General features: G+C 46.5%; 1 protein-coding gene and 1 long non-coding RNA gene across 3 annotated transcripts in view; one reads left to right on the forward strand and one right to left on the reverse strand.

Annotated features, from left to right (window-relative positions):
* Window positions 1–381: 381 nt before the first annotated feature.
* The window catches only part of TUBGCP2 (tubulin gamma complex associated protein 2), an 89,208-nt gene continuing 61,679 nt past the window's right edge, over window positions 382–27,910 (reverse strand). For both annotated transcript variants that reach the window (XM_030568286.1, XM_030568285.1), the window contains exons 14-18: window positions 25,968–26,088; window positions 23,240–23,383; window positions 20,439–20,567; window positions 2,622–2,785; window positions 382–772 (exon numbers count right to left, since the gene is read on the reverse strand). In XM_030568286.1, the coding sequence (XP_030424146.1) occupies window positions 658–772; window positions 2,622–2,785; window positions 20,439–20,567; window positions 23,240–23,383; window positions 25,968–26,088 (673 nt within the window). In that variant the 3' untranslated portion in view covers window positions 382–657. The remainder of the gene's footprint in view (window positions 773–2,621; window positions 2,786–20,438; window positions 20,568–23,239; window positions 23,384–25,967; window positions 26,089–27,910) is intronic.
* LOC115654277 lies at window positions 3,508–27,302 on the forward strand. The gene is made up of 3 exons (XR_004001153.1): window positions 3,508–3,603; window positions 12,310–12,324; window positions 27,292–27,302. It is a non-coding gene; the product is annotated as an uncharacterized LOC115654277 (long non-coding RNA).

A 27,910-nucleotide genomic window follows, 5' to 3' on the forward strand; every position in this document is an offset into this window, starting at 1 on the left:
AAAGTTTGAACTAAAAAATGGAACAAAATGTTTAGTTTAATCCAAAAGATAAAAATTTCAGTTTGCCAAAAATCAAAAATTTGTTTCAGGTCATCTGAAAGTGAATTTCTCTTTCCATTTTTCAGTTTGGCCAGTGAACTGAAAAGTCTGTTATTTGCACAGCTCGAGCATCTATGCCACAATCGCAAACAGACACTGAAAAAGGGCCTGGATCCAAACTTAAGTCAATGGAAGGACTCCACCGGGCTTCAGCGAGCTTTCTTCAGGCCCTAAGTCACAACAGGGAACCACTTCACAGCTCTATATATGCATTAGCAGAACAACATAAGATGATCAAGCTTTAGTCACCCAGAATGACTGAAGTGAGCTGTAAGTTCAGGATAACAGAGACCAAACAATTCTGATGTTTTATTTCTTTATATATTATACAACACACACAGTTTTAATATTTGGTAAAAAAGTTAACAAAAGTATCTCAGAAGTGACAAAATCCTTTCCATGTTTAGATTTCAGAAGCTCAAACACTATCTTATTAGACAACTATTGTTTTATAGCTTTCATGGAGTTTAAAGTGCAAACTACTCACAGATACAACTGAGCAAGAGTACTGTATTCTGATGCGAAAGGTGCAGCATCTAAAATATGTAACAAAAATCTTCATTGGGTGGATACAACGACCCTGGGAAGAAGGGGAGCTTCAGAAACTACTTTCTGACTCCTCTGTGCAGAAATATGCTCCAGCCGCTCTGTGTAGAATCCATTGAAATCCAGCCTAGGGGAAAGCAAACATGTTCAATAGTCCTCCCACAAATGGCTCAGAAGTGTGAAAACAGAGAGAAGTGGTAACAGCTTCGAATGCTATTCAAGGGTTACAAAATTTCATAGTAAAAATGAGAGAAATTCCCGGGCCTATACCTAAAATTCACCAGTTACCATCATTACCATTATTTATGATTTACAGTGTACTTATGGGAGACCTTATAGAGGTAAATTCCAGTTATCTAAATGGCTCAGGGGTGGGAGCATATTGGAATTTCAGAAAATCAGAGTTTGCTAAAATTGGAATTTTTGTAAATAAAAATGTTGACTCTGGGAGACTTTTCTGACATCAGCATTTACCTGTGTTTAAAACAGAATCATCACAAATATGCCATAAAAGCAAGTTGTAAGGCTTTTTGTCTGAAGCTTTCAAAGTACTTTACAAAGGAAGATAGGCAGCATTAGCCCCATTTTACAAATGGGGAAACTGAGGCACAGTGGGCTGGCATGACTTGCACTAGTCCAAATAGCTAGTCAGTGGCAGAACTGGGAAAAGATCCCAGATCTTCCAACCTCCAGTCTGGACTTGCTGCAAAACTGAATGGTACTAATCCAAGTCTCAACTATTGTTAGGGGAAAATGACCCTGAAACATCAAGCAAAGCACTGTGTTTTAGGAAGGGTCTCTGGGTAACAAATGGGTATTATATATTTTGGTTACAAGCTACTACTAGCCATTTAAAATTACTTCTATGCGCAATAAACTCATAGTCTCCGCAAGGGGAAAAACAAGACTATACACTTTAAAATAAGGATTCTTGCTTTGTGAACTAAAGCTACAGCGTATGGCCGACTGGGGCTGTGCATCTCACACCTGCCCATCAATTCTGTAACTACAGCTATTTCAACTTAGAAATGTTAATACAAGTAACATTTCCATGCTTTTAAGTCGAAGCTGGTAAGTATCCTAGGCTGTAACTCCACTGCTTTTCCTCCTGTGGCACACCAGATTAGGAATGCCAAGTGTCTCTGCCCCACTCCATCCTCATTCATCCCCTTAACCCTACAGTTGTTTGGTGCCTTACCTGTGCATTTCCAGATATTAACATATTTGGATTTCATTTAATTTTAATCTTCACTCACAAAAAATAACCCCACTCCAGTATTGTAAATGGCTTGCTACCAGTGGACATCAACAGCAACAACTGTCTCAGTTCCTCTGGGAGAAAAAATGTATTGGCAGGAGTGCATAGAGCAAGAGGTGCTTCTGTTTGATGCACTTCACCCAAGCCTCAACTGAGAAGGATTTTCCCAGTGCATATTCTGTGGGGATGAGAAACTGGCAGTGCCTCAGCAGGCCCTACACATTTCGCGCCATGTTGCAAGGTAGCTGCGGAGAGATCTTAAAGACTCAGTGTTACTAATAATACTTGGCACTTTTATAGCAGCTGTTCATCTGTAGATCACAAAGCATTTCAAAGGCAGCACTATTATCCCCATTTTGGAGATGGAGAAACTGAGGCATGGAGTGAGTAGGTCAGTTTCCCAAGAAGTGTAGTGATTTCAGTGACACAGGACAAGGCATGACCAAATACAGTGAGGCTAGCATAATTTACAAAGTCAGATTTTCAATAGCTTACAAAATAACGCCCCATTTCCCCAACTTTATTTCTTGCAAAAGTACGTTTCAAAAAGCTATCTGCTGAACTACTGACTAAAGCTTTTTGCTATTTCAGTGTTACACTGATAGAACAGCTGGTTGCCATGATAAAACAAAAAGGGAATAAAGAACAAACTTCAGCCTGGTCCAGAGTTGGACTCCTTCCTTCCTGTGCTATTAGGAGACAGTTCCACTCTGCTCACCTGTAGATGATGTTGATCATGCTGTGCTCACAGTCATTGGTGCTGTAAACGCTCAGCTTATCCAGAAGGTCCAGGAGATGTGTTGAGAAATTGCTGTCAAACTTGTTGATAGTTGCCTCAAAGCCAGATGTTAGTTGGAAGGCGTCTGCATGCTCTGCTAAAAGCTATCAGGAGGAGGCCACAATAAGTGACAGTGGTTCTGTGTGTCAACCAGACATATACTGTACAAGGACTGTCTCTTTTCTTTTTTCAAACTACTGTTTCTATGGAAGATATTGACACAAAATTTCAAAACTGCTCCATCCCAGACACACCTTTTATCATGATATATGGAGATATATCTATCTCATAGAGCTGGAAGGGAACCTGAGAGGTCATCAAGTCAAATCCCCTGCCTTCACTAGCAGAACCAAGTATTGATTTTGCCTGAGATCCCCCAGGGGCCCCCTCAAGGACTGAACTCACAACCCTGGGTTTAGCAGGCCAATGCTCAAACACTCTGTATATGTTTCTCATGAGGCATACAATAGGATGAACAGTTGTGAAATGAATCCTATATACTGCCCCACAGGTATGCTGCAAGACCCAGGTCTAGAGCATGCTCCCTGGGCAAGGTACTGACCCTGAGAAGACATCATGCCCTGGGGGTTTAAAAATTTTGCCCTGTTGGTCTGGGACACAATCTAAGAGCCTGAAATGGACCTTGTTAGAGTTGTGTTATTCTGCTTCTAGAACAGAGGTAGGCAATCTATGGCACTGCCTGGGTCCTGGCCACTGGTCCGGAGGGCTCTACATTTTAATTTAATTTTAAATTTTTCTTAAACATTTTAAGAATCCTATTTACTTTACACACAACAATAGTTTAGTTATATATTATAGACTTATAGAAAGAGACCTTCTTAAAACGTTAAAATGTATTACTAGCACGAGAAACCTTAAATTTGAGTGAATAAATGAAGACCCGGCACACCATGTCTGAAAGGTTGTCAACCCGCTCTAGAACATGCCTGATCAAAGCCTGGCACTGATGACATATCTCCCTTCTCAATAATAAACATAAAAAGCATTTCTTATTTTCGGTAGTAGCGTGAGTTTAACTGATCTCTAAGGTATTTCAGCACAGGCAGTATGATCAGAAGCATCCCGTGGGTGGCTTGTTTTCAAATGCTATGTGCTGTACACGAGACAAGTTCACAAGGCAAACAGCAGAGGCAGGGAATGTCCAGCAGATCACCTTCAAGCATTTACACAGCAATGCTCTTTAGTGGCCCCCTAGTGGCTGTCTGCAGGAATGGTGTGTCAGCCTAGCAGAAAGCAGATTATAAGCAACAGGGTGAGAGAAGTTACTTAGTATACATATACACAAAAAGGAAACAAACAAAACCAGGTGTCCTAGCCCTAAAAGGGATGGGCTGGAAAGGGTCTAACAGTCTACACTCCAACTGGCTCATTCGCCATGAGATACTACTTTGGAGATGCAAAAGAACCCGAGCCATGCATAGCCCACGCATTAGTGCCCATTGCCCTTGATGACAACAGTTCAGAACTAAGTTATAAGACCAATGTTCGCTGTAAGCAACACAATCAGCTGCAGTTGGGTAACAATGCAGGGTCAGCGCTCTCATTAAACCAGAGGAAGAAGGAACATGACATGAAAAAACGCTTACTAATCTTTTGTAACTGTTGTTGATGATGTGTTGCACTTGGTCCATTCCACTCTTAGTGCCTGTGCGTCCCATGCAGTTGCCACAATCTTTTCCCTCAGTGGTACCCTCTGCTGTGCACTGCTATAACATGCTTAGCTGACCCTGCGCCCCCCTCCATTCCTTCTTTCCAGAAACTCCAACATAGAGGGGTAGGAGGGTAGGTCGTGGAATAGACATGTGCAATACATCTCAAAGAACAACAATTACAAAAGATTCATAACTTTCTTTTCTTCTTCAAGTGCTTGCACATGTGCATTCCACTCTTGGTGACTCACAAGAAGTAATAAAGCTGGAGGGATCAGAGTTCACACACACACAGCTTAACCAAATTTGGCATCATCCCTAGAGTAGTAGGTGATGGTGTAATAGGAGGAGAAAGTGTGCACTGATGACCAGCTTGCTGCTTTACAAGTGTTTTGGATAGGTATTCGCACTAAGAACAACACTAAGGATGCTTGAGATCTTGTGGAATGAGTGGTCAGGTTACTTGGTGGCAAACTGCCTTCCTGTTTATAACAAGCACAGATACATGAATATATCCAAGACAAAATCCTCTGTGAACAGTTGGATGGACTGCTGAAATGGTTTAGTCCTGTCTATGTATAAGTCTAGAGCTCACAGAATATCAGGGTTGGAAGGGACCTCAGGAGATCATGTAGTCCAACCCTCTGCTCAAAGCAGGACCAATCCCCAGACAGGTTTTTACCCCAGTTCCCTAAATGGCCTCCTCAAGGATTGAGTTCCCAACCCTTTGTTTAGCAGGCCAATGCTCAAACCACTGAGCTCCCTCCCCCCTCATGTAACATCCAGTGTGTATAATCGTTGATTCCTATTTCTGTGAGGTTTTGGTTATAACACAGGTAAGTAGACTGATTGATTGCTACGAAGATTTGAAACTACTTTACAAAGGAAACTCAGATAAGGGTGTAAATATACATTATCTTTAAAGAAGACCCTATATGGAGATTCCCATGTCAGAGCATGGAGTTCCAAGACACTTTTGGCAGAAGTGATGGCAATTAGAAAAGCCACCTTCCAAGAGAGGTATAGTAAGGAGAACATTGCTAAAAGGTCAAAGGGTGTTCCCATACATTTAGACAAGACCAGGCTCTAGTCCGGGGTGGGCAAGCTTTCTGGCCCGAGGGCCACACAGGGGTTGCGAACTGGTATGGAGGGCTGGGTAGGGAAGGCTGTGTGCCCCCTAACAGCTTGCCCCCGTCCCCATCCGCCCCCTCCCACTTCCCACCTCGACTGCCCCTCTCAGAACCCTGACCTATCCAGCCCCCCCGTTCCTTGTCCCCTGACCGTCTCATCCCGGGACCCCACCCACTATCCAACCCCCCAGCTCCCTGTCTCCTGATTGCCCCCTCCTGGGATGCCCTGCCCCTAATCGCCCCTCTGGGACCCCATCCCCTATCCACCCCGCTCCTGCCCCATTTGGAATGTGGCCCTGTGAACATGGGAGGAGAACTCAGGAGGAGCAGGGGCAGCCGCGCAGCCGGAGAGAAGTGATGGTTTCCCCATCAAAGCGCCGCTTCTCTTCAGCCGGCTGTGCGGCTGCCCAGTGCTCCTCCTGAGTCCTCCAGCCACACTCCCCTTGCTCCTGCCACCCACACTGCCCACCAGCTGAGGCTGTGGGGGAGGGAGGACAGCAGGGGAGAGGCTGGGGCCGGCCAGGAGCTCATGGGCCAGGCAGGACAGCCCCATGGGCCGTAGTTTGCCCACTTCTGCTCTAGTTCCTGGGGTGGGGGGGAGAAACATGAGGATACAACCTTTCAAGGCCTTTAAGGAATTTGATTGTCATGCCATTTGACAAAACGGAACAGTTATCCACACAAGTGTGGAAAGCTGATATTGCTGCCAGGTGAACCTTGACAGAGGAAATTGCTAAGCCTTGCTATTTCAGGCGCAGCAAATAGTTGAGTATATGTTGGATGGATCAATGCACTAGCAAGACTCCAGTTTGGGAAGCCAAGACAAAGAACTGCTTCCATTTTGACAGGTAGGTGGCCCTGGTGGAGGGCTTTCTACTGCTTAGTAAAACTTTGCGAACTTGCTCCAAGCAAGCTTGTTTTCTAGGATTTAGCCATGGAGGTTCCAGGCTGTTAAATGAAGGGAACACAGGTTCAGGGGTGGAGCAGCTGACTGTGGTACTACATAAGAACATAAGAGCAGTCATATTGGTTCAGACCAAAGGTCCATCTAGCCCAGTATCGTGTCTTCCAATATGTCCTTATTTACTTTCTCCACATCAGTCATGATTTTATAGACCTCTATCATATCTCCACTTAGTCGGCTCTCTTCCAAGCTGAAAAGTCCCAGTCATATTAATCTCTCCTCATACGGAAGCTGTTCCATACCCCTAATCGTCTGCCCTTTTCTGAACCTTTTCCAATTCCAATACATATTTTTTGAGATGGGGCAACCAAATCTGCACACGCTATTCAAGATGTGAGCGTACTATGGATTTATATAGAAGCAATATGATATTTTCTTTCTTACTATCTATTCCTTTCTTAATTATATCCAACATTCTGTTTGCTTTTTGGCCTGCCGCTGCACATTGAGAGGATGCATTCAGAGAGCTATCCAAAATGACACCAAGATCTCTTTCTTGAGTGGTAACAGCTAATTTAGACCCCATCATTTTATATGTATAATTGGGATTGTGTTTTCCAATATGCATTACTTGGCATTTATCAACATTGAATTTCATCTGCCATTTTGTTGCCCGGTCACCCAGTTTTGAGAGATCCTTTTGTAGCTCTTCACAGTCTGCCTGGGACTTAAATGTCTTGAGTAGTTTTGTATCATCTGCAAATTTTGTCACTTCACTGTTTACCCTTTTTCCAGATCATTTATGAATATGTCAAATAGCACTGGTCCCAGTACAGATCCCTAGGGGACAACACTATTTGCCTCTCTCCATTCTGAAAACTGACCATTTATTCCTACACTTTGTTTCTTATCTTTTAACCAGTTACCAATCCATGGGAGGACCTTCCCTCTTATCCTATGACAGCTTACTTTGCTTAAAAGCCTTTGACAAGGGACCTTCTCAACGGCTTTCTGAAAATCTAAGTACACTATAGCCACTGGATCCCCCTTGTCCACATGTTGACCCCCTCAAAAAATTCTAGTAGATGGGAGATCATGCCTCATCATTTACTAAAAGCATATTGACTCTTCCCCAATAAATTATGTTCATCTATGTGTCTGACAATTTTGTTCTTTACTATAGTTTCAACCGGTTTGCCTGGTACTGAAGACGGGCTTAGCACTCCGTAATTGCCAGGCTCACCTCTGGAGCACGTTTTAGAAGTTGGCGTCACAGTAGCTATCCTCTGGTCATTTAGTACGGAAGCTGATTTAAATGATAGGTTACAAATTACAGTTAGTAGTTCTGCAATTTCACATTTGAGTTCCTTCAGAACTCTTGGGTGAATACCATCTGGTCCTGGTGACTTATTACTGTTTAGTTTATCAATTGTCCCAAAACCTCCTCTAATGACACCTCAATCTGGGACAGTTCCTCAGATATGTCACCTAAAAAGAAGGGCTCAGGTTTCGGAATCTCTCTCACATCCTCTGCCGTGAAGACTGATGCAAAGAATTCATTTAGTTTCTCCGCAATGGCCTTCTCGTCCTTGAGTGCTCCTTTAGCGTATTGATCATTCTGTGGTCCCACTGGCTGTTCAGCAGGCTTCCTGCTTCTGATGTACTTACAATTTTTTTGGCTATTTTTTTTTGAGTCTGTCTAGCTGTTCTTCGAATTCTTTTTTTTAACCTTCTTAAAAGACGGTTACTCACCTTCGTAACTATTGTTCTTCAAGATGTGTTGCTCATATCCATTCCAGTTAGGTGTGTGCGCGCCGCGTGCACGTTCTTTAGAAGACTTTTTTACCCTAGCAGCACTCGGCGGGTCAGCTGGGCACCCCCTGGAGTGGCACCGCTATCGCACCATATATATACCCCAGCCGACCCGGCCACTCTTCAGTTCCTTCTTGCCGGCTACTCCGACAGTGGGGAAGGAGGGTGGGTTTGGAATGGATATGAGCAACACATCTCGAAGAACAACAGTTACAAAGGTGAGTAACCGTCTTTTCTTCTTCGAGTGATTGCTCATATGCATTCCAGTTAGGTGATTCCCAAGCCTTACCTAGGCGGAGGGGTCGGAGTGAGACGTGGCAGCGTGCAGAACTGCTGAGCCAAAGGCTGCATCATCTCTAGACTGTTGGACCAGAGCATAGTGCGAAGCAAAGGTGTGGACTGATGACCAGGTCGCTGTGCGACATATCTCCTGGATAGGCACGTGGGCCAGGAAGGCGGCTGACGAAGCCTGAGCTCTGGTAGAATGTGCTGTGAGATGGCCCAAGGGGACATGAGTCAGGTCATAGCACGTGCGTATGCACGCTGTTACTCGGGAGGAAATCCTCTGGGAGGAGATGGGTAGACCTTTCATCCGTTCAGCTGCTGCCACGAACAGCTGGGGAGACTTCTGGAAGGGCTTTGTCCGCTCGATATAAAAAGTGAGCGCCCTACGGACATCTAAGGAATGTAATTGTTGCTCCCATCGAGAAGAGTGGGGCTTCGCAAAGAAGACCGGGAGGAAGATGTCCTGGTTGGTATGGAAAGCCGATACTACCTTAGGGAGGAACGCCGGATGAGGTCGCAACTGTACCTTGTCCTTGTGGAAGACAGTATACGGTGGGTCCACCGTAAGCGCCTGGAGTTCGGAGACCCTTCTGGCCAATGTAATGGCCACCAGGAAGACTGTCTTCCACGACAGATATAGGAGTGAGCACATCGCCAATGGCTCAAAGGGCGGATGCGTAAGTCTGTTTAGGACTAAGTTGAGGTCCCAGGTGGGGGCGGGGCAGCGTACTGGGGGGTATAGGCGCTCCAGGCCCTTAAGAAATCTAGAAACTAAGGGGTGGGAAAACACGGAGTGGCCACTTTCTTCGGGATGGAATGTAGAGATAGCCGCTAAGTGCACCCTCAGAGAAGATATCGCCAGGACCTGTTGCTTAAGAGACCAGAGGTAGTCTAAAACAGCGGGGATCGAGACCTCAGAAGGAGCAACATTCTGCGTTGCACACCAGCAGGAGAAACGTTTCCACTTGGCCAGGTATGTAGACAGAGTGGAAGGCTTTCTGCTGCTTAGGAGAACATGCTGTACCGGAGCGGAGCAGCGTAACTCCGATCTGTTTAGCCATGCAGGAGCCATGCCGTGAGGTGAAGGGCCTGCAGGTCTGGGTGGCGAGGACTGGCGTGGTCCTGTGTTATGAGGTCTGGAAGGAGAGGTAGGGTAATCGGGCTGTCCAGGGACAGGTTGAGCAGCATGGTGTACCAGTGTTCTCTGGGCCACGCTGGCGCGATCAGGATCAGATGCGCCCTGTCCCTGTGGAGTTTTATTAGGACCTTGTGAACCAGAGGGAATGGTGGAAAGGCGTAGAGCAGATGCTGCTCCCATGGCAGGAGGAATGCGTCCGTGATCGATCCCGGCGAAAGACAGAACACTTGGCATTTCCTGTTCCTGCGAGAGGCAAACAGGTCTATGAGGGGAAAGCCCCACCTCTGGAAGACCGAATGAATAACATCCTGTCTTATCGACCATTCGTGACAGAGGAAGGATCTGCTCAGCTGATCCGCTAGAGTGTTTCGAACCCCTGGGAGAAAGGATGCTACCAGGTCTATCGAATGGGCTACACAGAAGTCCCAGAGTCGAATGGCCTCTTGACACAGGGGAGAAGAGCGAGTCCCTCCCTGTTTGTTGACCCCAATACATGGCCGTTGTGTTGTCCATAAATAGTGAGACACAACGGCCATGAAGGCGTTGCTGAAACATCTGGCATGCGAGGCGGACTGCTCTCAGCTCCCGGACGTTTATGTGGAGCGACAGCTCCTGTGATGTCCAAAGGCCCTGGGTGCGAAGGTGACCGAGGTGAGCCCCCCAACCGAGAGATGACGCATCTGTCGTTAGGGACAGCGAGGGCTGTGGTTGATGAAACGGTAGCCCTGCACACACCAGGGAGGGAGTCAGTCACCAGTCGAGGGAGCGTAAGGTGCTCGGAGGAACAGTCATCAGAGTGCCTACTGGGTCCCTGCCTGGACGGTAGACCGAGTTGAGCCACGTTTGAAGGGTCCGGAGACGGAGCCTGGCATATTTGGTCACATAAGTGCAGGCGGCCATGTGGCCTAGTAGCCCGAGGCACGTGCGAGCAGAGGTGACCGGGGAGTTCTGCAGACCTCGAATGATTGCCATCAGTGTCTGGAAGCGTGGCTGAGGTAGGTAGGCTCTGGCTCGAGTGGAGTCCAGGGTTGCCCCTATGAAGTCCAGCTTCTGTGTGGGAATCAGTGTGGACTTTTCGGCATTGAGGAGCAGCCCCAAGCGAGAGAATAGGTCCGTGATTATGTTTACGTGCTGACTGACCTGAGTCTGGGAGGTTCCCCTGACAAGCCAGTCGTCCAGATACAGAAATACATGGATTTGCTGCCGGCGGAGGTGGGCAGCGATGATGGCCATGCACTTCGTAAACACCCTTGGGGCCGTAGAGAGGCCGAAGGGAAGGACCGTGAATTGGAAGTGCCGGTGACTGGCTACAAAACGAAGATACCTCCTGTGTGGAGGGAAGATGGCTATATGGAAGTATGCGTCCTTCATATCGAGGGCGGCATACCAGTCTCCACGATCCAAGGACAGGATAATGGTCCCCAGGGAGACCATGCGGAACTTCAACTTGACCATAAACTTGTTGAGGCCTCACAGGACTAGGATGGGCCTGAGGCCTTCCTTGGACTTGGGGATCAGAAAGTAGTGGGAGTAAAACCCTTTTCCCCTCTCGTCTGGTGGTACCTCCTCTATTGCTCCTGCGGCGAGGAGAGACTGCACCTCTTGTAAGAGGACTTGCTCGTGAGAGGGGTCCCTGAAGAAGGACTGGGTTGGGGGGTGGGAAGGCACGGATGAAACAAATTGGAGGTGGTATCCTTGTTCCACCGTCCATAGGACCCAGATGTCTGAGGTCAATTGGGACCACGCCGGAAGTAAGTAGGAGAGGCGGTTAGAGAAGGGAGGAGAAAGATCCTGTCCTGAAACTGGTACGCCGTCCTCGTGCGTACCTTCAAAAGGTAGACTTAGGACCCGGAGATGCTTTTGTGGGGCCATTGTTCTGACCCCCTTGGGGTCCGGACTGGTGCCTACGGCCACCTCTCCCGTGCCTTCTGCTGAAGTCTTGTCTGTGCTGGGGCACAGAGTAAGGCCGGTGAGGTTGGGGCCGGAAGTGTCTGCGTTGGGTCACAGGTGTATGCATGCCCAACGAGCGCATAATGACCCTGTTGTCCTTTAAACTCTGCAACCTGGGGTCAGTCTTTTCAGAGAACAGACCCTTGCCATCAAAGGGTAAGTCCTGGATGGTGTATTGGAGCTTGGGTGGCAGGCTGGAGACCTGTAGCCATGAGATACGCCTCATGGTGATACCTGAGGCCAGAGTTCTGGCTGCCGATTCGGCCGCATCGAGAGAAGCCTGGAAGGAGGTTCTAGCCACCTTCTTCCCTTCTTCAAGGAATGCGGCAAATGCCTGGCGAGAGTCCAGTAGAAGAAGATCTGTGAATCTACCCACCTCCGCCCAGGTGTTGTAGCTGTAACGGCTCAGGAGGGCCTGCTGGTTGGCTACCCTGAGCTGCAGGGCACCTGCCCAATACACCTTGCGGCCCAGTAGGTCCATCTGCCTAGCCTCCTTTGATTTGGGGGCTGGCGCCTGTTGGCCGTGGCGTTCCCTCTCGTTGACTGATTGGACAACTAACGAGGAGGGAGGAGGGTGAACATATAGATACTCGTACCCCCTAGAGGGCACCATGTATTTTCTCTCAACTCCCTTTGCCATAGGGGGAATGGAGGCTGGGGACTGCCAAAAGGTGTCAGCAGTGGCCTGGATGGTTTTGATGAAAGGCAAAGCCACCCTAGTGGGGTTATCTGCCAACAGGATGCTGACAACTGGGTCCTTGACCTCCGGGACTTCCTCTACGGGAAGACTGATGTTGAGCGCCCCTCTCCTAAGTAAGTCCTGATGGGCTCTGAGGTTTATCGGCGGGGGTCCTGATGATGAGGTCCCTGCCACCGCCTCGTCTGGGGAGGAAGAGGACAATAGACCGGGAATGAGGGGGTCCTGAATGGCCTCCTGCTCCTAGGTCGATTCCTGCTCCAGCGGTACCAGAGAACCTGGTGGATGGGATATCAGCTCCTCTGTCCCAGCTGGAGGGGGACGGCTAATGGTGGCCTCTGGGGCTCGATGCTCTGAGGAAGTGGAGCGGGTCTGGAGCAATGGGGCACCCTGGGCCTGATGGTATGCCCAGGGTGTCCAAAAGGACCACTGGTGAGGTCTCGGGTCCTGAGACTGGACCTCCTGGAAGACCCCGGTAGGCACCTCCATATCTCGCTCCTAGTCGTAGAAACTGTCCGCGTGGGAGGACACAGACGACTGCCTGGACAGCCATGGAGGAGCACAGAAACCTTGGGCTGAGGTTCCGACGGACCTCGCTCCCTTCTTTAACGGGGACCGGTGCCGGTATGCGTAGCGGTACCGGGATCGAGATCAGAACCTGCGACCAGATCGGTGCCGGGAGGTCGATCGAGATCTCGAGTCTCTGCGGTGTGAATGGTTCCGAGAGGTACGGTGCCTGGATCGACACCGAGAGCTGGAGCAGTGCCACGAATAGTGAGGTGGAGAGCGGGAGTCTGACCGGTGCCGTGAGTTCGACCGGTGCCGTGTAGGGGAACAGTGCTGGGACTGCGAGCGGCGTCGAGAGCGGGAGCGTTGTCTCAACCTGGAGCGTCTACGGGACCGCGATCTTAAGCGGTGCCGGTCCGCTGTGCCAACGGACGGAGGTCTGGGCAGGGTCGGCTTGCCCCGAGATTGGATTATCCGCATCGGCAGTGCTGGGGGTAGAGGCAGTGCCGAGTCCATCAAGGCGATTAAGTCTCTCGCCGCCGAATACGCCTCAGGCGTGGATGGCATAGTGAGCTCTACCGCGGCACGCGCCGGGGAGCTATGAGGCACCGGACTCGACGGCCCTTGCGGGACCAGAATCAATGGTGCCAATTTAGTCGGTGCCGTGGCGGGTATCGGTGCCGGGCGGTTCGCACTGGGCGCGCTCTCTGGCTGCGGCGTAGTTGGCGCCAAGGCAGCAGGAGTCTTGGCCTTCTTCGACCATGGGGAGAGGAAGCGACGCGGAGTCGACTTCGGTGCCGGTGTCAGCCGGTGACAAGAGTCCTTAGGCGTACCGGTGCGATCCGGTGCCGCAGTGGTGCCTCTGTTCACCGACTGACCGGAGGTCGGTGCCGAAGGTGGCGGTGTCAAGGCCGCCTCCATGAGGAGCTGTTTTAGTCTGATGTCTCGCTCCTTTTTAGTGCGCGGCTTGAAAGCTTTGCAAATAGGGCACTTAGCTGTTAAGTGCGATTTCCCGAGGCACTTTAAACAGAGTCGTGTGGGGCTCCTGCTGGCATCGGCCTGTGACAGGCCGAGCATGGTTTGAAACCCAGTGAGCTGGGCATGAGCTCTGGCGCCAGGTGTGGGGAAGGGGCTGCTCCCCTAACCCCACTAAGTAATACTAAACTAACTATTAAAGTAAGAACTTATAACTGAGTTTATCTATATCTATATCTATATATAAGAACAATAACTATGTACACGATAACAACGAGAACTACGAGTAGCTAGGGAAGGTGGAGGTCAGCTAAGCCGCACTCCACTGTTCCAACGACTGACACGGGCGGTAAGAAGGAACTGAAGGGTGGCTGGGTCGGCTGGGGTATATATACGGTGCCACAGCGGCGCCACTCCAGGGGGTACCCAGGCGACCCGCAGAGTGTTGCTAGGGTAAAACAGTCTTCCGAAGAACGTGCACGCGGTGCACGCACACCTAACTGGAATGCATATGAGCAATCACTCGAAGAAGAATTATATTTTTACACTTCATTTGCCAGAATTTATGCTCCTTTCTATTTACCTCACTAGGGTATTAGCTGGAGACTGGTTCTGCTCTGAGCAGGGGTTGGACTAGATGACCTCCTGAGGTCCATTCCAACCTGATATTCTATGATTTTATGATATAACTTCCATTTTTTAAAGGATGCCTTTTTGCCTTGCATTGCCTCTTTTACTTAATTGTTTAGCGACAGTGGCACTTTTCTGGTTCTCTTACATTTTTTTAATTTGGTGTATACATTTAAGTTGAGCCTCTATTAAGGTGTCTAAAAAGTTTCCATGCAGCTTTCAGGGATTTCATTTTTGGTGCTGTATCTTTTAATTTCTGTTTAACTAACTTCCTCTTTTCATGTGTGGTCCCCTTTTCTGAAATTAAATGTTACAGTGCTGGGCTGCTGTGGTGTTTTCCCCACCACAGGGATGTCAAATTTAATTATATTATGGTCACTATTACCAAGCGGTCCAGCTATATTCACCTCTTGGACAAGTTCTTGTGCTCCACTTAGGACTAAATCAAGAATTGCCTCTCCTCTTGTAGGTTCCAGGACTAGCTGCTCTAAGAAGCAGTCATTTAAGGTGTCAAGAAACTTTATCTCTTCATCCCATCCTGAGGTGACATGTACCCAGTCAATATGGGGATAGTTGAAATCCCCCAGTTATTATTGAGCTTTTTATTTTAATAGCCTCTCTAATCTTCCTGAGCATTTCACAGTCACTATCACCATCCTGGTCAGGTGGCTGGTAATATATCCCTACCCTTATATTCTTATTATTAGAGCATGGAATTACTATCCATAGAGATTCTATGGTACAGTTTGGTTCATTTAAGATTCTTTCTTCATTTGATTCTAAGCTTTCTTTCACATATAGTGCCACTCCCCTACCAGCATGACCTATTCTGTCCTTCCAATATATTTTATACTCTGGTATTACTGTGTCCCATTCATTATCCTAATTCCACCAAGTTTCTGTGATGCCTATTATATCAATGTCCTCATTTAATATGGAGGCATTTTAGTTCACTCATCTTATTTTTTAGACTTCTAGCATTTGTATATAAGCATTTTAAAAACTTGTCACTTTTTAGCTGTCTGCCATTATATGATGTAATTGGATGGGACTTTTTTCATTTGACTGTTTCTCATCAGATCCTAGCTGTATTTTATCATCTTCCATCCTCTCCTCTTTACTCGAACATAGAGAATCTCCATTAATAGAGCCTTCCCTACAGGATGTCTCTGCCCGAACCACAAGCTCCTCCACACCTGTCGGCTTTCCTCCAGCCCTTAGTTTAAAAACTGCTCTATGATCTTTTTAATTTTAAGCGCCAGCAATCTCGTTCCACTTTGGTTTAGGTGGAGTCCATCCTTCCTGTATAGGCTCCTCCTTTCCCAAAAGTTTCCCCAGTTCCTAATAAAACTAAACCCCTCCTCCCTACACCGTTGTCTCATCCACGCATTGAGGCCCTGCAGTTCTGCTTATCTAACTGGACCTGCGTGTAGAACTGGAAGCATTTCAGAGAATGCTATCATGGAGGTCCTAGACTTCAATCTCTTACCTAGCAGCCTAAATTTGGCCTCCAGGACCTCTCTCATATGATTCTCTATGTCACTGGTACCTACACACAGGGGCAGCTCTAGGGATTTTGCCGCCCCAAGCACGGCAGGCAGGCTGCCTCCGGTGGTTTGCCTGTGGAGGGTCCGCTGATCCCTCTGCTTCGGCGGACCTCCCACAGGCATGCCTGCGGGAGATCCTCTGAAGCCGCGGGACCAGTGGACCCTCTGCAGGCACGCCTGCGGGAAGTCCACCGAAGCCACGGGACCAGTGGACCCTCTGCAGGCAAACCACCAGAGGCAGCCTGCCTGCCGCCCTCATGGTGCTGGCAGAGCGCCTCCCATGGCTTGTCGCCCCGAGCACACATTTGGCGTGCTGGGGCCTGGAGCCGCCCCTGCCTACATGTACCACAACCACTGGGCTCCTCCCCAGCACTACACCTAAGTTTATCTAGATGTCTCAAGAGATTCGCAACCTTTGCACCAGGCAGGCAAGTCACCATGCAGTTCTCCCGGTCACCGCAAACCCAGCTATCTGTGTTTCTAATGATCGAATCGCCCAATAGCTGTCTCTTCCTAATAACTGGAGTTCCTTCCCCCAGAGAGGTATCCTCGGTGTGAGAGGATACCACATTATCATCTGGAAGGAGGGTCCCAACTATGGGATCATTTGCCTCTGCTCCAGTTGAATGTTCTCCTTCCCTGAGACTTTCATCCTCTTCAACAGCACAGAGGCTGTCAGACTGGACCATTCTACTATGTCCCAGAAAGTCTCATCTATGTATCTCTCTGTCTCCCTTAGCTCCTCCAGTTCAGCCACTCTGGTCTCCAAAGCCCATACGTGGTCTCCGAGGGCCAGGAGCTCCTTGCACCGAATGCACACATACGCCACCTGCCCATAGGGCAAGTAACCATACATGCTGCATTGGGTGCAATAAACTGGATAGCTCCCAGACTGTTGCTGGATTTCTGCGTGCATTATCTTTTTATCTATTATCTATTAGAGTGATCAAATCCACGTGCAATGGAAGTAAGATTGGAGTCACCACTAAGAGATCAAGTAGAGTGGAGAACGAGTATTGGCATGGCCATGCCAAGTAGAATTGGGGTTAAAGCATAATAAAGCTTTACCGTCCAGGGTAGCAGGAAGGCGTCTGCGATGGAACCCAGATGGCAGCCTTGAAAGGAGAAGAAATGGTGCCATTTTCTGTCGTATTTGTTCCCACATAGGTCTGTCTGGGAAGTCCCGCACTGCTTGAAAATGCCTCTGGCTACATTCAGCCAAATAGACCACTCATGATGACTAAAGAAAGACCTGCTCAGGTGATCTGCTAACTTGTTCTACACCACTGGAAGGTAAGAGACGTCAAGGTAGACTGAATGGGCTATACAAAATTCCTATAGATGAACTACTTCCTGAAAAAGGAGGAATGAGTGAGCTCCTCCCTTCCTGTTGAGGTAAAACATGGCTGTGGTGTTGTCTGTCAGAACAAATAGGTTTCTCCTTCTGATATGAGGCAGGAATGACTGACCGACAAGACTAACTACTCTGAGCTCTCTAATGTTGATATGAAGAGAGATCTTTGTCAATGACCAAAGACTTTGAGTTCTAAGGGGCACCAAGTGAGCTCCCCATCCTAGCACTGATGCGTCTGAGACCAGAGTCACTGACAGTCAAGGGTGGATGAAGGCAACATCCACACAGACATTAAGAGGATCAAACCACCAGTTCAGAGAAACAAGAACCTGAGAAGGAACTGTCAATACAATGTCCAGAGAAAGATGGCTTGGCAAGTACACTGAGACCAGCCAAGTCTGGAAAGGTCTGAGATACAGTCTCGCATGTTGTACCACTCATGGGCACGAGACCATGCAGCTCAGGAGCTTTATACAATTTCGGGCTGTTGTGATGGGATGACATTTGAGGTGTGTAACCAGAGATTGGACCGATTGGAATTGTAACTTTGGGGGAGGGGGGAACACCCTGGCCTGGACAGAGTCCAACACACACCAATAAACATTATCTTCTGTACTAGACAAAGGGTAGATTTGGCCTTGAATGCTGATTGGATGAGTCAAACACTGGACACAACTAAAGTCCTGGACCAACCCTTGACTAGTCAGTCATTCAGATAAGGGTAGGCCTGCACACCTAATCTCCTCAGTAACACTGCCACTATGGCAATACATATTGGGAATACCCGAGGAACTGCAGACAGGCCAAATGGATGCACTATGAACTGGTAATGTGATTACAAACCTGAGGAACCTTCTGTGCCCTCAATACATTGAGGCATAGAAGGAAGCAGCTCTTAAATCAAGGGTGGCGTATCAGTCCCTGGGATCCAGAGAAGGAATAATTGATGCCACGGTGACCATGCAGAACTTCATCTTTTTGAAATAATTGTTAAGTTGATGCAGGTCTAAAATAGATCTGAGACCTCCCTTGGCTGTCGGGATTAGGATACAACAGGAGAAGAAACCCTTCCAGGCTGTGGGAGGACTCTTTTACTACCTCCATCTGTATGCTCAGATTTAAGGCTACACTCATTAACAACTCTTGATGAGCTTTATAGTCATCTGGGGGAGGCGAGATGTCCTCGACTGAGACTGCCTTGTCAGGAGAGAAGGACAAGGAGGCCAGCACTGGTTGTGGATGCTCTTCCTTCCCTTCTTTATCTAGGAGGGTCTGTTGAACCTGTTTTTGGAGTCTGATACTGGGCTTGGTACCAGTCGGGAAGAGGTGCTGCCCAGTGGGAAGGTGCAGGACATCTTTCCGAAGCCACCAAATAGAAGTGCCTGGAATGTGTCCTGGAAACTAGAGGAAAACCCCACAGGTTCCAAAAGGGCCTCTAGACTGGTGTAGGACCCCAGTGACCTCCTGGCCAACCACTCGATGGTGTTCCTGTGACTGGAACCATGGAAGGCTAGAAATGTCTGGAGGAATAACAAGAGCAACTTTGAAACTGGGAAGAGTATGACCCAATCTCTGACTCAGAAGAGGACAGCTCTCATTCCAATAGTCATGGGAGTGCAGTTCCTGACTGTGCTGGCGATCAGTGCCAAGGTGGAGAGGTCTGCAGCAAAGCCAATATTGTGTTTCCCCTTTGATGATATCAAAGAGCAGGCTGTCATGGGTACACAAGACTGGTCCAGTACCATGTGTTGTAATGATCCAGCCAGTTCACCCATGTCCACCAGCACTGAAAGCGATGACTCTTGTCCTGCCAGCGACACCGGTTCTGACAGCCTCTTCCTAGGCACTAGGGTTGGTGCCAGGACTCTGACATTGTAGGATGCCAAAGCACTCTGTCCTGATTCTGACTGGCTGGCTCAGATGGAGGTCTCGTGCCTCCTCCATGAGCAGAAACTTTATCCGGGCTTCCTGATCATTTTTTTGTTTGAGGCTTAAAGTCCTTGCAAATTTGGCAAAGGTCCCAGTATGAGCTTCCCCAAGGCACTTCAAGCAACTTGACTGTGGGTTGCTCAAGAACATAGACTTATTGTAGGGAACACAGGGCTTGAAGCACAGTGACCAAGGCATCCCTTGGCACCAGGGATTGATGGAAAAACAGATAAACACAGAAAATCTAACTGACTGACTAAACACTAGTAATTTTACTACTAGTGACTAATTATTTACAATACATAAAGAATAAAATCAACTGTGAGAACTTGCAAATGCAAGAATAGTTCCAGAGACCATCACGGTTGGCAAAAAGAAGCTGAGAGGGCATGGGGTTGGCTAAGTGCTTTTTACCGATGCTAGTGGTATACTGAGTCTGTAACCATTCTGTATCTCAGCAAGGATCTGCACTGACCAGCTGCTGTGTGGAACTGGCCCTTACCCAGCAGACCCATTCCATGTGTGTATGGAGAGGCAGATCTGCTGACTTTAGTGACCAAAGTAAGCATTCAGTGCTTTTTATCTGTTGACTGGGCTGGCTCTGTAGGTGTAAGATTGACAGAAAGCTGGATTCTCTTCCTTTCCTCTAGCATCTGAACTGTGTATTAAGTTCCAGTCAGTTACAGCTATGCAAACCCACTGAAGACAAAAGAGCTGCATGGCTGTCACTGGAAGCTTGCAGAACTTCTATGAATGATAACCATCCCTGAGAAGAAAAAAGCTCAGCCTGACTGTCAGAGCCTTGGCTGAGCTTGTAGTGCTAGCAGTTAGAAAAATATTTTTCTTCTCTTGTAACCTGAGCACATTTGATCTGAATTCACTAAAGGCATGTCTAGGGCATAATAGACAAAGAATCTTGAGGGGCCATTTCTCAGAATGAAGCCGCTCTTTGGGGAATGTTTTGAATGTATTTATTTACACAAACTTTTAAGTTCACGCTTAAAAGGAGCCAGGCTGGTTAGTTTAAAGAATACTTCCTCCTTCCTTGTTACCAAACAGAAACAGCACACGCTGCTGGCTGGATGATTGTGAAGTACCTCTATGGCTTTTTCAGTGCAATAGAAGAAAGGTAGAAAGAAGAGAAACTGGACTTCCAAGGTGCTGTCTGGAAGGAAGAATTAGCCAGTTAAGAACAAGCATATAAATATTCGGAAAAGTGGGTGCCTTACTTTATTAGTTAGCTGCTTCTTCACAACTTCCTCGGCACGTTCCTGCTCTGTTGGTGGCCCCAACATCGTGCCGTGCTCTAACGTAAGCCGGCCCATTTCATTATTCAGCTTCATGCTTTGGGTAAATCTCTGTGGGAAGAGTAGATGATAAAACATTGTAAATGGTAAGCCACATTTCTATAGTTAAAATGAAGCATAAGAACTGGTTTTAAATTCAGGCAGGACTTTAGAGCTTCAATAGTTCACAAAAGCTTTCTTCCATAGCAGCGGGGTACATGCGATCAAACCCTGGTTAAGACAGCGATGAAGCTGGTGTCTCCCATCAGACCTCCCATTTGCTTCACTGCCCATACATCACTAAAACACAACATCATTTAGCATGAGACACCAGTGCTGGCACACACAACTGTATTACAGGTCAGGACTGAGGTGCATTAGGCGTGCCCATGACTGAACAGTAAAGGGTGCTGCAGATTAGCACAGTGGTGCTCTGGTAGAGTTTGGGGGAAGAGGACAGAAAGGAAGAGCCTGGGGTGCTGAGAGTTAGAACAGAGATGCAATGACAGAGATATACAGGGAACTTGCACAATGCACACCTGAATATTCCTGATTACCAAATCCTATTCTAACCATTGGGTTAGAAGGCTGGGTTCAAGGAGGAATGGGACTAGAAGAAGGCTGGGAACAAACAGGTGCAGGAACTACTGAAGCTGTGGGTGAATGCTTTGAGCAGCCACTGAATGCTGCTGGGCTTAACAGCCAATCTGCTGACTCTTCCAACCAATCAGGCATAGATGACAAATCTGAGAAACTGTCCCAGACTGAGATGTTAATAGAGAAGATTGTGGAACAAACTGATAAATTAAATAGTAATAAGTCACGAGGACCAGATGGAATTCACCCAAGAGTTCTAAAAGGATTCAAATATGAAATGGCAAAAATACTAACGGGTATGTAACTCATCATTTAAGTCACGTTCTGTACCAGATAACTGGAGGATAGCTAATGTAACACCAATGTTTAAAAAAGGCTCTAGTGGCAATCCTGGCAACTATAGGCTGGTAAGCCTAACTGCAGTACAAGGCAAACTGGTTGAAACTATAGAAAAGAATAAAATGATCAGGCACACAGATGAACTCGATATGCTGGGGAAGAGTCAACACAGCCTTTGTAAAGGGAAATCATGTCTCATCAATCCATTAAAATTCTATGAGGATGCCAACAAATGTGGACAAGGATGATCCAGTGGATATAGTGTACTTGGTGTTTCAGAAAACCTTTGACAAGGTCTCTCAGCAAAGGATCTTAAGCAAAATAAGCAGTCATGAGATAAGAAGGAAGAACTTCTCATTGATCAGTAACTAGTTAAAAGACAGGAGACAAAAGATGGGAATAAATGGTCAGTTTTCAGAAAGGAAAGAGGTAAATGATCTGTATTGGGACCAGTGCTGTTCAATGTATTCATAAAATGATCTGGAAAAAAGGGTAAACAGTGAGGTGGCAAAGTTTGCAGATGATACTAAATTAGTCAAGATAATTAAGTCCAAAGCAAACTGTGAAGAGTTATAAAGGGGTCTCACAAAACTAGGCAACAAAATAGCAGACGAAATTCAGTGTTGATAAATGTAAAGTAATGCACACTGAGAAATATAATCTCATCTATACATACTAAACAATGGGGTCTAAATCAGCTGTTACCACTCCAGAGAGAGATCCTGGAGTCATTGTGGTTAGTCGATGTGCATCAGCAGTCAAAAAAGCCAACAGAATGTTATGAACCATTAGAAAGGGATAGGAACAAAACAGTAAATAGCACAATGCCACCATATAAATCCATGGTATGACCATGCCTTTAATACTGCATGCAGTTCTGGCTGTCCCATCTCAAAAAAGATCTATTAGAATTGGAAAAGGTACAGAGAAAGGCAACAAAAATAGATTGGTGGTATTGAACAGCTTCCATATTAGGAGAGGTTAAAAAGACTATTCAGCTCAGAAGAGAAAACTGAAGGGGGTATTACAGAGGTCAATAAAATCATGAATGATGTGAAGAAAATGAATAAGGAAGAGTTATTTACCCCTTCACAGAACACATAAACAAGAGGGTCATCCAATGAAATTAACAGGCATCAGGTTTCAAACAAACAAAAGGAAGTACTTGTTCACACAATATACAGTCCACCAGTGGAACTCCTAGCCATGGCACAATGTGAAGGTCAAAAATAGAAGTGGGTTCAAAAAATAATTAGGTAAGTTCATGGAGGATAGGTCCATCGATGGCTAGTAGCCAAGATAGTCAGGGATGCAACCTCATGCTCTGGATGTACCTAAGTATCTGACTGCCAGAAGATGGGACTAGATGACATGAGATGGTTCACTCAGTAATTGCCCTGTTCTGTTCATTTCCTCTGAAGCATTTGCTAGTGTCCACTTGCGGAAGACAGGATATTGGACTAAACGGACCATTGATCTGCCTCAGTATGGCCATTTTTATATTCTTAACAAGCACTACGAATCAATTCTCATCAGTACTAAACTCTATCAACATTCTTGGAAGAAGAACATAAACTCAAACTTTCCTTAGGATGTTTCAGTCATCATCTTCCTGCTAAAGCAGCTGTCAGAATAGTAAAAAGAAAGCTGAAGAGACTGCTAACAGGAACAGGAGAGGCCAGTGAAAGAAGCAAAGTATTTCAGAGGGAGGAGAGATGGGCAAATCAATAGAAATGGCACTGCGAGAAGAGGGAAGTGGCATCTTGAGCAGCTGCAAACTCTGTGGTGAGTGCTGAGAGGCTCCATACCTGCATACAGTTTGTGAACATGACACAGACAGACATCAGCTTGGAAAAGATCTTCAGCAGCTCAGGATTTGTTAGCATGCAGTCCTTTAGACAGTTATCCAGAAAGCTCGTATGGTGGCTCAGGACATCATCAATATTGGAAGCCTGTTCCAGGAAAACACAACAATAAACAACACATCAACCAGTTCTTTACATTAGCCTGCTATCAGAGATTTAAAATATCATTAGTGATGTGAAATAAATCAATGGAAAAAGAAAAAGTAAAATTACTATGAGATACTGAGGAGATGATAGAGCTTAAAATGTAAGGTTAAACTCAAACAGGAAATACATTATGGGAAAAAAATGAGATTGAGATACTGTTTCTATAGGGTTTTACATGTTTTTAGTCATCTCAGCTGATATGGCTTCAAGTTTTAACAAGTTTACATTCAGATAAAACTCTACACTGACTCAAGATGTGCAGAGATTAGGAACACAAATTGAGTCATGAGAAGGCTATTATAGCAAATACATCCAAGACATCTGCTTATACTTCTCAGAGCCAACAAAGGTCAAAAGCACAACCTTTCCCAGAACTAGAATGGAATAGGGATAAACCCCATTCCCCGATGAGTCAGAGATGTTGGTTCTTATGCCAGGGGGTTCCTTTTCCATTTCAGAGGTCTTTTTTAAGACAGTCTGCTTGATGAAAACGAGGAGGGAATGGCACAATGCAGAACATAAGCCTGAAAGGGGCTGCCGTTTCCGGTAATTTCTAAATCTCAGTGATCCTAATTCATGGAATACCAGGTAGGGAAAAACTGGCCCAAACAGTCCCAAAGTGTGATTAAGAGCTAGTTCTGTGCTCCAAACATGTAGTGCAATATATGTCTTATTGAAATCAATGGAAGTTTTTCCCAGATGCTTGGGGAGGTCTAAACCCTTGCTGACAATTCCCTTACAAGACTGTATCATGCCTTTAATAGCAAATTAGGCCAGGTCCACACTACAGCGTTAAATCGATTTAAACAGTGTTAAATCGATTTAACGCTGTAACCGTCCACACTACAAGGCACTTAAAATCGATTTTAAGGGGTCTTAAAATCGATTTCTGTACTCCAGCTAAACGAAAGGAGTAACCCTAAAATTGATATTACTAAATCGATTTAGGGTTAGTGTGGACGGATATCAAAGTTATTGGTCCTATTCTTTTACTGAGCTACCCAGAGTGCACCGCTCCGGAAATCGATGGTACCCTGGGACCATGAACGCACACCACCGAAGTAATGTGCCCTAGTGTGGACGCGTAAAATCGATTTTATAAAACCTGTTTTATAAAATCGATTTTACTAATATTGATTTAAAGCTGTAGTGTGGACGTAGGCTTAGTGATTAGGATGATTCTGTTTCATAACTGACTGTCATAACAAACAAAAGCAATGTATATGTCACCCAATTTTCCTGACCAAAAATTTAGTCCTCTGGACCCTCAGGGAGATTGGAGTGAACATACAAAAAAATTCAGAGTGATCATTAGTCATAGTCACAGTCAGGGAGTCAGCCAAAACTCTGCATCAGTGATTCCTGGGTATGTCTAAAACCTTTCCATCCCAGTGCTCTGGGACCACTCTCCCCTCATGCAAAGGAGTTGCAATCTTTCTTCTGTTCTTATTACTTTCTTCTCTCTTGGTAGATGGGATCCAGCCACTGCTGGCACCATGTCACATGGCAGTGTAAGCAGGAGTTGGAGCACAGAGAAAAGGGTGGTTCTAAGGCCACGTCCAGACTAGATATTAAAATCGATTTTAGATACGCAACTTCAGCTACGGGAATAACGTAGCTGAAGTCGAATTTCTAAAATCGAGGTACTCACCCGTCTGGACGGCGCTGCATCGATGTCCGCGGGTCTCCGTGTCGATTCCGGAACTCCGTTCGGGTTGATGGAGTTCCGGAATCGATGTAAGCGCGCTCGGGGATCGATACATCGCGTCCAGACTAGACGCGATATATCGATCCCCGAGCAATCGATTTTAACCCGCCGATGCCGCGGGTTAGTCTGGACGAGGGCTGAGAGAGGAAAAGCCTTTATTAATAATAAAGCTGGGAAGTGAAGAAGAAGAGGCAGCACTACTGTGGTGTGGTGAGACCAACAATTTTAGCCCTGTAAGTATCTGCCTGCATAGGAACAGCCTCTGCAGGAATAAATTTTGGAAAGAAAAAGCGATTTTTGTGGGTCTCCCACATCCAAAAGTGTGTGTTGCAAACTCTTCTGCAGAAGTTAACTATTCTCTTAGCAGGTGCTGGTGCACAAACGCATACAAAAATCAAACTAGCATTGTAAACTCCAATCACTGGAACAGCCATATGCCAAGGGACAACATTGCTAGGGAGAGTCACTCCAATCTAGACTGGGGAGTAAGATAAGTGTCCTTCTGGAAAACTCTTGTCTGGATCCAGTATCTTCCCTTAGCTGCCCCTCCTTAAGTCTCTTTCCTTTCTAGGCAGAAGCACTGTCAAGCTTCTGATGTAATCACCACAGGAATAGCACTTATAGAATTCCCAACAATGTCTTCTGGCACAGTAAGTGTGGGGAACACAGTAACTGTTTTACAGAGAAAAGTACATTTAAATATTTACTTTAAGTAACTGAAATCTGATTTTTTCTTAAACAAAAAGGGATAAGAGTAACAGTTCAGTGATGTGGGACTCTTGTCCAACAGGCCACAGGTCAAACCACTAAACTCACCGATTTCAAGTTTTTCTCAAGGATATGCCATGTAGGTTCCATCACTTCAAACATCATATAATACTGGATATTCTGTACAAAATTCAGCATCCGCTGTCGTAGTGTGAAAGCACCAGCAAACCTGAAAGAGGCAACAAACAGCAAAACTTAGAGATGGCAACCATCACTGGGAATTGACTTTAGATAGGCAGGTGAAGCACAACTGAATACAACTACCCAGAAGACAGGAAATAAAATGTTTACTCACCTTGTAACTTGTCCTTCAAGATGTGTTGCTCACATCCATTCCAATTATGTGCGTGCATGCTGTGTGCACAGTTCGCCAGAAGATTTTTCCCTTAGCAGCATCCATTGGATCGGCTCTGGAGCCCCCTGGAGTCGCACCTTCATGGCACCACATATAGGGCCCTGCCAACTCGCCACCTCTCCAGTTCCTTCTTGCCAGATACTCCAACAGAGGGGAAGGCAGGTGGATTTGGAACGGATATGAGCAACACATCTCTAAGAACAACAGTTATGAGAAGGTGAGTAACCATTTTTTCTTCTTCGAGTGCTTGCTCATATTGATTACAATTAGGTGACTCCCAAGCCTAACCTAAGAGGTGGGGTCAGAGTTTATGGAACTGCTGATTAAATCACAGCCCGGTCGAACACTGCATCGTCCCTGGCGTGCTGGGTGATTGCGTAATGTCAAATGAAGGTGTGGACTGATGACCACATAGCCTCTCTACATATCTCCTAGATCGGTACCAGGGCCAGGAAGGTTGAAGATGCCTGAGCTCTGGTGGAACGTGCAGTCAAAGTGGGGGCAGGGACCTTTGCAAGATCATAGCAAACCCGGATACTGGATGTGATCCATGATGATATCCTTTGTGTGGACACTGGGAGGCCTTTCATCCTGTCAGCTACCGCAACTAATAGCTGGTTTGACTTCAGAATGACTTAGTTTATTCAACATAAAAGGCCAATGCATGACGCACATCCAAGGAATGGAGGCTCTGCTCACGGCTAGTGGCACGGGGTTTCGGGAAAAAGACCAGAAGGAATATGTCTTGATTGGCATGGAAATTTGAGACCACCTTCAGGAGGAACAACAGGTGAGGTTGCAGTTGCACCTTATCTTTGTAAGAAATGGTATATAGGGGGTGGGATGTGAGAGCCTTGAGCCTGGCCACTCTTCTGGTTGATGTTATTGCAACAAAAAGGCCACCTTGTAGGAAAGGCAGAGAAGTGAACAGATTGCTAGGGGCTCGGACGGTGGCCCCATTAGCCTTGAGAGTACCTAGTTAAGGTCCCATGTGGGAGGTGGGCCACTGAATATGAGGATATAATCTGTCCAACCCCTTGAGGAACTGCTGCATCATTTTATTAGTGAAGATGGTGCATCCATGCTCTCCTGGGTGAAAAGCTGAGATGGCAGCCAGGTGAACCTTTATCAAGGAGTGAGACAAGTCCTGATGTTTCAGCTTTAGGAGATAATCTTTGGTCACCTTTATCTTGGACTGTGTTGGAGGGATATGACTCTGCGAGCACCAAATTGCAAATCTCTTCCACTTGGCTAGGTAAATCGCTCTAGTTGAAGGTTTTCTGCTACCCAGAAGAACCTTTCTAATGGAGTCTGAGCATGTGCACTGTAGCAGGTTCAACCACGCAGCTTCCAAGAAAGGGGATAGAGGATATCATATTGCCTCCATATAAATCCATGGTATGCCCACATCTTGAATACTGCATGCAGATGTGGCTACCCCATCTCCAAAAAGAGATACTGGAATTGGAAAAGGGTTCAGTAAAGGGCAACAAAAATGATTAGGCCTATGGAACGGCTTCTGTATGAGGAGAGATTAATATGACTGGGACTTTTCAGCCTGGAAAAGAGATGACTAAGGGGGATATGATAGAGGTCTACAAAATCATGACTGGTGTGGAGAAAGTAAATAAGGAAG

This window comes from Gopherus evgoodei, chromosome 7, assembly GCF_007399415.2.
Source record: "Gopherus evgoodei ecotype Sinaloan lineage chromosome 7, rGopEvg1_v1.p, whole genome shotgun sequence".
Lineage (NCBI taxonomy): Eukaryota > Metazoa > Chordata > Testudines > Testudinidae > Gopherus > Gopherus evgoodei.